This window comes from Arctopsyche grandis, chromosome 4 (genome assembly GCF_051622035.1).
Source record: "Arctopsyche grandis isolate Sample6627 chromosome 4, ASM5162203v2, whole genome shotgun sequence".
Lineage (NCBI taxonomy): Eukaryota > Metazoa > Arthropoda > Insecta > Trichoptera > Hydropsychidae > Arctopsyche > Arctopsyche grandis.
In genome coordinates, this window is record NC_135358.1 from 19,339,948 (window position 1) to 19,352,170 (window position 12,223).

At 33.6% G+C, this 12,223-nt stretch overlaps 1 protein-coding gene across 1 annotated transcript in view; it reads left to right on the forward strand.

The window, feature by feature from the left end:
- Positions 1–11,271, forward strand: part of LOC143910785 (uncharacterized) — a 19,533-nt gene extending 8,262 nt beyond the window's left edge. Inside the window, exons 19-41 of the mRNA XM_077429382.1 lie at positions 234–397; positions 465–599; positions 682–887; positions 1,332–1,560; positions 1,633–1,854; positions 1,942–2,042; positions 2,264–2,432; positions 2,503–2,656; positions 5,271–5,414; positions 5,488–5,651; positions 6,176–6,310; positions 6,399–6,604; positions 6,727–6,955; positions 7,033–7,254; positions 7,326–7,426; positions 7,548–7,716; positions 7,787–7,954; positions 9,639–9,841; positions 9,915–10,146; positions 10,297–10,518; positions 10,585–10,685; positions 10,794–10,962; positions 11,042–11,271. Coding sequence (XP_077285508.1) covers positions 234–397; positions 465–599; positions 682–887; positions 1,332–1,560; positions 1,633–1,854; positions 1,942–2,042; positions 2,264–2,432; positions 2,503–2,656; positions 5,271–5,414; positions 5,488–5,651; positions 6,176–6,310; positions 6,399–6,604; positions 6,727–6,955; positions 7,033–7,254; positions 7,326–7,426; positions 7,548–7,716; positions 7,787–7,954; positions 9,639–9,841; positions 9,915–10,146; positions 10,297–10,518; positions 10,585–10,685; positions 10,794–10,962; positions 11,042–11,211 — 4,015 coding nt within the window. The 3' untranslated portion in view covers positions 11,212–11,271. The remainder of the gene's footprint in view (positions 1–233; positions 398–464; positions 600–681; positions 888–1,331; positions 1,561–1,632; positions 1,855–1,941; positions 2,043–2,263; positions 2,433–2,502; positions 2,657–5,270; positions 5,415–5,487; positions 5,652–6,175; positions 6,311–6,398; positions 6,605–6,726; positions 6,956–7,032; positions 7,255–7,325; positions 7,427–7,547; positions 7,717–7,786; positions 7,955–9,638; positions 9,842–9,914; positions 10,147–10,296; positions 10,519–10,584; positions 10,686–10,793; positions 10,963–11,041) is intronic.
- The last annotated feature ends 952 nt before the right edge of the window (positions 11,272–12,223 follow it).

Below are 12,223 nucleotides of genomic sequence, written 5' to 3' on the forward strand. Positions count from 1 at the left end.
TACATACTCACTTAATTTGCGCGAGCAGGATACAACAGGAACAAGAGGAACAGGCTTTTCCTCCCGTATTATGCGCGCGCACATTAATGCACCCTTCTTTTTTGATCTTTCGACTTAAGATTTTTCGATTTTCGATCTTTGCCTTCCGATATTTGCGTTTTCGGGCGTTTCACATTCGGGCCCGTCACGGAGACCGACAAATTACATATGATATATATTGTTTTTTATATCAGATATATAGGTCTTTTCGATAACTGGAGACCTCTAATAATGATAAGGGACTTGGAACTGATTAAGCAAGTAGGCATCAAAGATTTTGAAAGTTTTCAAGACCATCGTAATTTCGCCCCTGGGAGCGAAAATGATCTATTCGGATCTAATCTCTTTGTCATGAAAGGTATCTAGATTTTGTAAACTGCAAATGATTACATTTACATAAAACTCTACGAGAACAATTTTTTAAGGTGAAAGATGGAAGGAAATGCGCGCTGCTTTAAGTCCAGCTTTTACAAGTTCAAAAATGAGAAACATGTTTGTTTTTATAGAAGAATGTGCAAAAAATATGGCCGAGTATTACATAAACGATAAAGAAGTTAACGGTACTTGGATTTCTAATCAGCAATAGTTGAAAAATTAAAAAAAAAACACGATTCTGTTGAACTAATTATAAACTGTTTTTAGAAAATGGCCTTGTGCAGATAGAGGTCAAAGATACTATGACGAGGTACACAAATGACGTGATCGCATCCGCAGCTTTTGGTATTCAAGTGAATTCAATTAAGGATAGAGATAATGAATTTTATAAATTTGGTAGACTGGGTAGTGACTTTGGTGGACTTCAAACGCTTAAGTTTATGGGTTTCATGATGTTTCCAAAGCTTATGCAAGTAAGATGGATTACATTATTATATACAAAACTATACATACAAAAACACACACACACACACACACATAAATATTTAAACAAATTTTTTCACATGCAAAAATATGTATTTATATATCGATGGCTTGGTGCACAGATATTGTATGTCCATTTTTGAATATGTACCGAATTTTAAGTTTGTAGATGCTGGAATAATTCAGGTTTTTCCTTCCAAGATAATTTATGTACGAGCCAGAATGTTTAATTACAGAAAACACAAATATCAGAAGGCAAAGATCGAAAATAGAAAGATCTTAAGTCGAAAGATCAAAAAAAAAGGGTGCATGGTAAACGGTAATATTTCAGCATCTTCAAACCTAAAATTCAATTTAAATTAAATAAATGGACATACAATATCTGTGCACCAAGCCATCGATATATTTCTTTATATGAAAAATAATATTCCTAGTTCTTGAATATTCCATTTACGAGACCGTCGGTCTCCAAGTTCTTTAAATCCCTGATAAGGGATACAATAAAGAACAGAGAAGATAGTGGTTTAATTCGGCACGATTTAATCAATTTGCTGATGGAAGCTAAGAAAGGAACTTTGGTACATGATACGACTAAGGAATCTTCTGAGGCTGGTTTCGCCACAGTTCAAGAATCTGTCATTGGGCAACAGAAAGTTGTTAGAAGTGGGATAATTACTGATTTATGTTTATATTATAAAATATCTTTAAAACTTTTATCGTATAATATTTATTTAGAGTGGAACGACGATGAACTGGCTGCCCAAGCATTTCTATTTTTTATCGCCGGATTTGAAACTTCAGCTACGTTGATCACGTTCTTATTTTACGAAATAGTTCGTAATCCAGACGTGCAAAAGAAACTTCAGGAAGAAATAGACGATTTCATGTTGAAATCAGAAGGAAAAATCACATACAATGACGTTCAAAGTCTGAAATATTTAGACATGACAATATCAGGTTCATATTACTTTAAATATAGTATTAGGCATCAACATACATATAAGTATATGTGAGTTTTGTTCAATAATTTGATTCATGTTTTAGAAACCCTTAGAATGTGGCCACCGGTAGCTGCTGTTGATAGAGTTTGCACTAAATCTTTCACTCTACCTCCACCAAATGATGATAGCAAAATCTCTTATAAAGTAAAGAAAAGTCTTTTGTTTTTTATATTTATTCTAATATATGGTATGCGCATGTTTTGTGACGGCTAACTTAGCAGTAGGTACAAAGCTATGCAATCCTTATTGATGTCTGAGATAATTATAATAATAATCGATATATAGAGTTTGCCTACTGCCTAGATAACTGAAATGACGTATAGTAAAAGACATTGTTGAAATATGAAAAAAATCTTAATTTGAAGATCAAAACGAATGACTTAATTTGGATCCCGATATATGGTTTTCTTCACGATCCAAAATATTTTCCGGACCCTGAAAAGTTTGATCCCGAGAGATTTTCTGATGATAATAAAAGTTCAATAGACCCGATAACTTATTTGCCGTTCGGTGTTGGACCCAGAAATTGTATAGGTAAGTATATTTATATACTAATTAAACAAAATAAATAAATGATCTTTTAATAAATGGCAATCTGTTTTAGGTTCCCGATTTGCTCTGATGGAAATAAAATTGATTGCTTTTCATATTTTGCACAAATTCAACGTTGTACCAACGAAAGAAACGCAAATTCCGATTCAATTTGAGAAAGGAAGTTTCCAATTAAAAATTAAAAAAGGATTATTAGTTGGACTTCAGCCGAGATCAATGAAATAATTATTGCATTATTGTTTATTTAGATACAGTTATATTTTTGTTACTAATAAAATTATATTAAATCACACACTGAATTTTCATTAGACTGTATCGTGAAAAATTTTACCGCATAGCTACCATAATGTTGTATACCGCATACCATTATTATTATTATTATTATTATATATATAAAAACGGACTGTCGCTAAATATATTTGTATATTTGTATATTTGTATAATAATATATATAAAAACGGACTGTCGCTAAATATATTTGTATATTTGTATGTATATTTGTATATTTGTATGTATATTTGTATGTATATTTGTATGTATATTTGTATGTATATTTGTATGTATATTTGTATATATGTGACGGACGATCAACCTTGGGACGCTGGGGGCGAAGCCCCCGGGGTGCCGAAGGCATCGGGGGGGCTGGGGGCGACGGGATGCCGAAGGCATCGGGGACGCTGGGGGCGCCGGAGGCGTCGGCGGCGCTGGGGCCGAAGGGGCCGAAGTCAGCGGCGCTGGGGGCGAAGCCCCCGGGGTGCCGAAGGCATCGGGGCGCTGGGGGCGCTGGAGGCGTCGGCGGCGCTGGGGGCGAAGCCCCCGGGATGCCGAAGGCATCGGGGACGCTGGGGGCGAAGCCCCCGGGGTGCCGAAGGCATCGGGGGGGCTGGGGGCGCCGGAGGCGTCGGCGGCGCTGGGGGCGAAGCCCCCGGGGTGCCGAAGGCATCGGGGACGCTGGGGGCGAAGCCCCCGGGGTGCCGAAGGCATCGGGGGGGCTGGGGGCGCCGGAGGCGTCGGCGGCGCTGGGGGCGAAGCCCCCGGGGTGCCGAAGGCATCGGGGGTGCTGGGGGCGCCGGAGGCGTCGGCGGCGCTGGGGGCGAAGCCCCCGGGGTGCCGAAGGCATCGGGGGTGCTGGGGGCGCCGGAGGCGTCGGCGGCGCTGGGGCCGAAGGCCCCGGAGCGACGGAGGCATCGGGGGCAAAGGCGTCAGGAGGTCGGCGATGCACAAAACGTAGTTCGTAATTCGTAATCACTTCGTAATTCGTGCATCAATTTCTTTCCGAAACCAGTCGATTCAATATCTTTAACTTTATTTTTATTCGAGTTTCAATTCCTTTTCGAAACCACCCGTTGAAATCAACGGGTCCAACACTAGTTATATATATAAAAACGGACTGTCGCTAAATATATTTGTATATTTGTATGTATATTTGTATATATGTGACGGACGATCAACCGTCAACCAGTATGGGGAACAAAAATTTTTTTTTTTTCATTTTTTTCATATTTTTCATATTTTTCATATTTTTCATTTTTTTCATTTTTTCAGTTTTTTAATTTTTTTAATTTTTTCAGTTTTTTCATTTTTTTCATTTTTTCAGTTTTTTCATTTTTTCAGTTTTTTTAATTTTTTTCATTTTTTCAGTTTTTTAATTTTTTTCATTTTTTCAGTTTTTTCATTTTTTTCATTTTTTCAGTTTTTTCATTTTTTTCATTTTTTTCATTTTTTCAGTTTTTTCATTTTTTTCATTTTTTTCATTTTTTCAGTTTTTTCATTTTTTTCATTGCCGGGGGCGCTGGCGGCGCCGAAGGCGTCAGCGGCGCTGGGGGCGAAGCCCCCGGGGTGCCGAAGGCATCGGGGCGCTGGGGGCGCCGGAGGCGTCGGCGGCGCTGGGGGCGAAGCCCCCGGGGTGCCGAAGGCATCGGGGGGGCTGGGGGCGACGGGATGCCGAAGGCATCGGGGACGCTGGGGGCGAAGCCCCCGGGGTGCCGAAGGCATCGGGGGGGCTGGGGGCGCCGGAGGCGTCGGCGGCGCTGGGGGCGAAGCTCCCGGGATGCCGAAGGCGTCGGGGGCGCCGGAGGCATCGGGGGCAAAGGCGGCAGGAGGTCGGCGATGCACAAAACGTAGTTCGTAATTCGTAATCACTTCGTAATTCGTGCATCAATTTCTTTCCGAAACCAGTCGATTCAATATCTTTAACTTTATTTTTATTCGAGTTTCAATTCCTCTTCGAAACCACCCGTTGAAATCAACGGGCCCAACACTAGTATATTATGTTAGGTGAAAATAAAGATTAATTGATAAAACGCGTCTATCTGAAAATTTGTAGACATAGTAAACAGAGGCGTGACCACACTTTGCTTCTTCACACCTCTGGCCAATCCCCCAAGTCTAGACATTTTCATAATAATCAAATGTATCTATAGATTTGCTTATCTTATTTTTGCGCATGTCATACTTACCTATCACTGATACTATGTACGACGATATTGGATGTAATTACGTGAGACCGTGTTTGTGAGAAATGGCCATGGAATAAAAACCCGTTTGAACCGTTTTGAGTCGACCAATTGAAATCGTCAGTGCTAAGCTAACAATAGCAAACATCGCACGAATAATAATCATACGCTTGCGTGCGGGTGTTTTCAAGTTTTTAAATTTGATTAAGGATGATTTAAAATTAAATTTCGTATTTATTACTTAACAGAGTGATTGAAAATTGTTTTGAATATATTTTGCCAAAAATAAAATGGAAATAACTTTAATAGACTTCGGCATATTTTTAGTGGTATTTTTAATAGGTGTATACTATTATGGAACGAGACCGTATAATCATTTCAAAAATACTGACGTTAAGCACACTAAGCCATCAGTGCCTTTTATAGGTTCAGTTACAAAGCTTATTTTTAGAAAAGAGGATTTGTATTCTTTTTTTAAGCGAACCTACAATGAATACCCCGGAGAAAAGTGAGTGTGGTAAAATATTTCGTCTTCACTTGCAAAGTAATTTTTATATATCTGGGTGTATACATTTTCACAGATATACCGGCCTCTTTGAGAATCTTAAACCTTTAATTGTGATAAAAGATTTGGATCTTTTGAAACAAATCGCAATAAAGGATTTTGATACTTTTCACGATCATCGCAATTTTGCAAATTCAAATCATGAAGATCTCTTTGGAAATATTTTGTTCGTTATGCAAGGTACTGTATTATTTGAATATCCAAATTATAGATGTGTAAATATTTTATAAGAATTTAACATTGTAAGAATTTCCAAAGGGGACTTAAGAAGTGATTGATTTTCATTATTAAAAGCTTTTTATTGTTTCATGTATTATGTATTATGTTCACAATACAACATTAGTCTATTTTAATAGCCACTTATCCGTAATTATTATCTATTTTACACATTATTAGTATTTATAGTATTACATATATGTATTATTGTAATGTTAGTAATAATAGGAAAAGAGTTTAAAATCTTTATAATTGTTCTAAATTTTCATAATACATTTAATATGTATATATTTTTTTTTACTAAAGATTCTTTTAAGTCGATGGTCTAAATAGAAAGGAAAGTTTTTTATACATGACCATCGAAAAAAATCTCAGCTGTTCGCTACGGAAAATCTTAGATGCTCAACTGTCCTTTTTACTAAGTAGTGCTAATTAATTATTAATAAGCACTACTTAGTGAGTTCACATCCAACCTCCATGTTTCAAAGGTGAGAAATGGAGGGAAATGCGTTCCGCTCTCAGCCCAGCTTTTACCAGTGCCAAAATGAGAAATATGTTTATATATATCGAAGAATGTGCAAGAGACATGGCTGATTTCTACATGAACGACAAAGAAATGAAAGGTTAATAATGTATTTATTTTGTATGTATAGTATAACTAAAATGTTTTGATGGGTCACTTAACCTATTAAGAACAACTGCGCATTTCAGATCACGGTATGGTGGAATTCGAAGTGAAGGACACGGTCACAAGATACACCAATGATGTTATCGCTAGTTCTGCTTTCGGAATTAAAGTAAATTCGTTGAAAGACAGGGAAAATGAATTTTATAGACTTGGAAAATTAGCTAATGATTTTGGTGGACTTCAACTATTGAAGTTTTTTGGCTATGCATTTATCCCAGGGATCATGAAAGTGCGTTACATAACTCACACACAAACACACACACGTACGTGTGTGTGTGTGTGTGTGTGTGTGTGTGTGTGTGTGTGTTTGTGTGTATGTATATGTATGTAACTACATATATTATATTTTAGCTATTCAATATTCCATTTACAAGACCAGAGGTATCGAAATTCTTTAAAAATTTAGTGAAGGAAACTATTGAAAATAGAGAGAAAACTGGACTTATTCGACACGACATGATTAATTTGCTCATGGAAGCCAAAAAAGGAAATTTAACACATGATACAGTCAATGAGTCATCTGAAACTGGTTTTGCTACAGTTCATGAATCTGAAATAGGAAAACAAGAGATTAAAAGAAGTACAAAAAGCACTTTTTAAGTATTATATTTAATAAAAATTAAAAATAGTAAATGCTATTTTATGCTAATTATTCAGAGTGGACTGATACTGAACTTGTTGCCCAAGCATTTGTATTTTTCATCGCCGGATTTGAAACTTCATCGACTTTGATTACTTTCTTCTTTTATGAAATGGTTCGAAATCCCGACATACAAAAGAAGCTCCAAGAAGAAATCGATGACTTCAATTCAAACTCTGATGGAAAAATCAATTACAATGACGTTCAAACTTTGAAATATTTAGATATGACTATATCAGGTAAGTAATGCTTTTAAAGTTTAGATATGTGATGCAGTATTGAAATTATGTAACTTTAAAAATAATTACAGAAACTCTTAGAATGTGGCCACCTTTGGGATCTATTGATAGGGTTTGCTCTAGGCCTTACACATTACCACCACCAAATGAATACAGTAAAAAATCCTATACGGTAATTTTTTTATTTGTACACACACATATATATATATATATATATACAAATATACATATATTTCTCTGTTTTCATTTGTATGAGCACGTGGCTTTATGTTAGATAAAATATTTTATTGTAGATAAAAGCTGATGAATCCATTGCTATTCCAATTTATGGATTACTTCATGATCCAAAATTATTTCCCAATCCTGAACAGTTTATTCCAGAGAGATTCTCCGATGAAAACAAGGCTTCCATAGATCCAACATCTTACTTACCGTTTGGTATTGGACCAAGGAACTGTATAGGTAATTTTATAGATTATTTTGGCTAAGAATGGTTCTTTAAATGAAAACATAACGCATATTTTATTTAAAGGCTCCCGATTTGCATTAATGGAAATAAAGCTAATTGTATTTCACCTAATGTCAAAATTTGATATAGTACCGACCAAAAATACTCAGATTCCTATCGAATTAGATAAAGGATCATTCACGTTGAAAACAAAAAGAGGATTATTTATTGGACTTCGACCAAGAGCGATTAAATAATAGATAATATTATATGTATGTATTATATTTGGCTGCTATATTCAGATATGTTATCGTTAAGTTGATTTATATGTTATTTTTGTCAGAAAAATATATAATTATCGTAAAAACTACTTTGTGTTTTGTTACTAAGCAACATACATACATATTTGGGGTAGGATTTTAAAAATGTAGCTATTATTATTCAGTGCTGTGAATGTCCTTGAATTATTTTACATTTAGAATCAACAAAATGAGCGCTCTTGCACGATGCTATTTGACTTATCAATGTTTCGAAAATGGCATAATTAACGTGTTGTGTAATAGTAATGTATATATGTATGTATGTGACTATATGTAGGTGGTAAACACGCTACATCGCAATTGACGAGATTGGTGCTGGTTTAGTAACACACTAGTTAGTTTACAAGTCACACGTATCTGCATATGTTTATACACACAAGTTTGCTTAACAACTTGTTTTTGATATTTTCATTTATTTGTTTTGCTTGTTGATTCAAGTTTAAAAAACAATTGTCACTTATTAAAATATATCATTTTCCAAAATCCTATTTGTTTTCCTACATGTGAAAAATTTGAAAAATCTACACTGTAGGTAAGCTATCTTATTTTTTCACAAAAACGAAATATAACATATCATTCTTATAAAACCTGATAAACATCAAAGTAATGTAAGATAAAAATAAAGCTTCCAGATAACTCATATCTCACACTTACAACAAAAGTATGAAAACAACAATATTTTTTAATTTTCAGAAAATGATTTGGATTTATTTGGACGCGGCTTTGTTTGTCATAGGGTTGTTGATACCCCTTTATTATTTTGCTCGTTGGATAAATAACCATTATAAAGGCACAGATGTAAAATTTATAGAACCTCTTTTACCATTCGTCGGGAGTAATATAAAAGCATTACTAGGAATGGAACACATGACCAATTTTGTTAAAAAATCTTATGACAAATATCCAGATGAAAAGTGTTGAAAATTTCTTATAAATATATATTTTAATATGTAGTAAAAAAAAAACAAAATAACAAAATGTTTTCATAATCTCCAGATACATTGGACTATTTGATCCAACTAGACCATTTATAATGCTGCGTGATTTGACATTAATAAAACAAGTTGGAATAAAAGAATTTGATAGCTTTCACGATCATCGGTCAATTGTTGATGAAGAAGTAGATCCGATGTTTGGAAGAAATTTATTTTCTTTAAAAGGCAATTTCATTTATAAATAATTTTCAATATAAAAAGTGTTATAAAACTTTTTTTGATTAAATGTACATATGAATTTATGTATTCATATTTAATACACATATGTATATTTCAGTCTTAGATCAAATCATTATAATGATTATCAAATTTAAATATAAATTACATTAAGTGAAATATTATATGTACATATGTACATATTTTTAATAATATTAAACCGTAAGTTTTATAAATTAATTATTAAAGGTAATAAATGGAGAGAAATGCGTGCAACACTAAGTCCCGCTTTTTCTAGTGCAAAAATGAAAAATATGTTCACCTATATAGAAGAATGCGCTAAGAATGTCTAATTTCTATGTTAAAAAATGTAAAAACTCAGGTAAAATTTATATATGGCAAGAAGAACATATATTCATACATGTTTATTCAATGAATATAAAAATATTTTAAAATCTTTTGTAGGAGGTAGACTAGAAATAGAAGCAAAGGAATCATTTTCAAAGTACACTGTAGATGTAATAGCAACTTCAGCGTATGGCTTGAAGATAGATTCATTTGAAGATGGCAATAATGAATTTCTTACGTTAGGAAAGCTTGCTGTGACTTTTTCTTTTACACAAACATTGAAAATTGCATTATTTAGTCTTTTACCAAAGATTTCTAAGGTTTTAATACAAAATTTTACCTTAATTATGACAAACATTAGCTATTAAATTATAATGATATTAAATATTTCAGATATTAAATATTCCTTTAGCTCGTCCTCAAGTTACAGCTTTCTTTAAAAATCTTGTTTATTCAATGATGAGGGATAGAGAACATAATAAACTATTACGGTACGATATGATTCATTTACTGATGGAGGCGAAGAAAGGCTCCCTCATACACGAGCCAGAATCAAATGATGTGAAGGAAACCGGTTTTGCTACAGTTGAGGAATCATCGATTGGAAAACAGAAAGTAAAAACAGGTAAATATGGTGTGGGGACCCTACGACATGGTCAAGCCTAGGCTGCCATCCTAAGCTTGGCACTTTAATTTACACATTCAGACTTATAATAAGATGTGCAAACATCAATAATATCAATAATGACTATGAATTTATATTATATGAAACTAGAATGGTCTGATGATGATTTGGCTGCGCAAGCTCTAATATTTTTCATCGGTGGTTTTGACACTACTTCATCTGTTCTCACATTTTTCTTCTACGAAGTTAGCAGAAGACCAGATATCGTGAAAAAATTGAATGAAGAAATCGACGAGCTAATTTCTCAAGCTGGAGACACACTTATGTTTGCCGATGTTCAGAAATTGAAATATTTGGACATGTGTCTTTCAGGTTTGTGATTTATTCATATGATTTTAATTCACTGCATATTAATATTTACGAATGCAATCGTTGCAGAGGTTCTGAGGATGTGGCCACCAGCTAGTGCAGTTGATAGAGTTTGTTCAAAAACATTTACTCTGCCGCCACCAAATGATGAAAGTAACAAACCTTATGTGGTGAGGCTCAAATTAATCGTTATCCTGGCAAAAACTGTTAAAAACTATTGGTGAAGTTTATTATTAATTAAAAAATATATAATTAGTCATTAATCTTTATATGAATAGGTTGAAAAAAATGTGGGCGTTTGGATACCTATATATGGTATTCATTTTGACGAGAAATACTATCCGGATCCTGAAAAATTCGATCCTGAGAGATTCTCTGATGACAATAAATTATCAATTGATCCAGCGTCATACTTGCCATTTGGTATTGGACCAAGAAACTGCATTGGTAAATATTATAATTTCAAATATATACAAAGAAATATCAAATAATTAAACTGTACATACATAAATACTTTTATTTTTAGGTTCACGGTTTGCATTGGTTGTTGTGAAGGCTGTTATATTCCACATGTTGGCCAATTTTGATATTACATTATCAAAAAAAACAAAAGTTCCAATCGACTTGGTGAATAGTCCATTTAATTTACATGCAAAAAATGGCGTATGGATAAATTTGAATCTCAGAAATAAATAATAAAAAATGAATTCATATTGAACATTTTAATGTCTCAAAGCCTATAAATAAGAAAATAATTAAATAGATATGTCCACAATTGTATTTTTCACAATAATAAAATACACATACATACATACATATGTATATTCAGTAACTTGGCAAACTGGTAAAATACAGCAACATGTTTTTGCACATTTGCAGAAAATGAAAGACATAGATATTATATGTATTTCGTTTTTACAATCAATTGTGTTACATAATTAATAATATAAAAAAACCCATAATAAATAAAATAATTCGTATTAAGAAACGATTAATTTATGCTGAATTAAAATATATTTTAAATTAAATAATTTTTTTTTAAAAACAAAATTCAACTTATCATAGACAATATTATTAATTAAGCATTAGTTTCTATCATTAAAATTTCATGGTTTGGTTGAATTTAGTTCGTTTAAGTTTTTTTTGGCTTTTTATATACATATATACATAAATTTGTATGGGTATTATTCCCGTAACAATAATTCTCTATTTGTCCTTGTTTTCATAAAATCATTCTACACTTTTATGTCTAGTGTCCTATATTAATCGTGGAGTGGAGTGGAATAATGATAGCTCTATATACATACATATGTATGTATATAGAGGACTATTGATTTTATTATCAGGTAATCTAAAGTTTTACGGCCTCGAGTTAAAGCACCATGAGCATGGTAAAACTCCAAATTTTGCTATTCTAAATTTTAAACTGTAGATTTGTATAGCAGGCAAACAAAAATTCATCTTGATATAGCAAAAAGATATAAAATTTGAAACGAAAATGAGTAAAAAACTTAAAAAAAAAAGAGTACATACTTACATTTTTTTATTTGAATTATATTTAAATTAAGAACTATATCTGATCAGTGCCTCTATATGGATGCGAAACGTCCACTCTGAAGACCAAGATGATCAGCCGTATCGAAGCTTTTGAGATTTGGGTCTACAGGCGTATGCTGAAGATCCCGTGGACCAAAAAATCACAAATGAA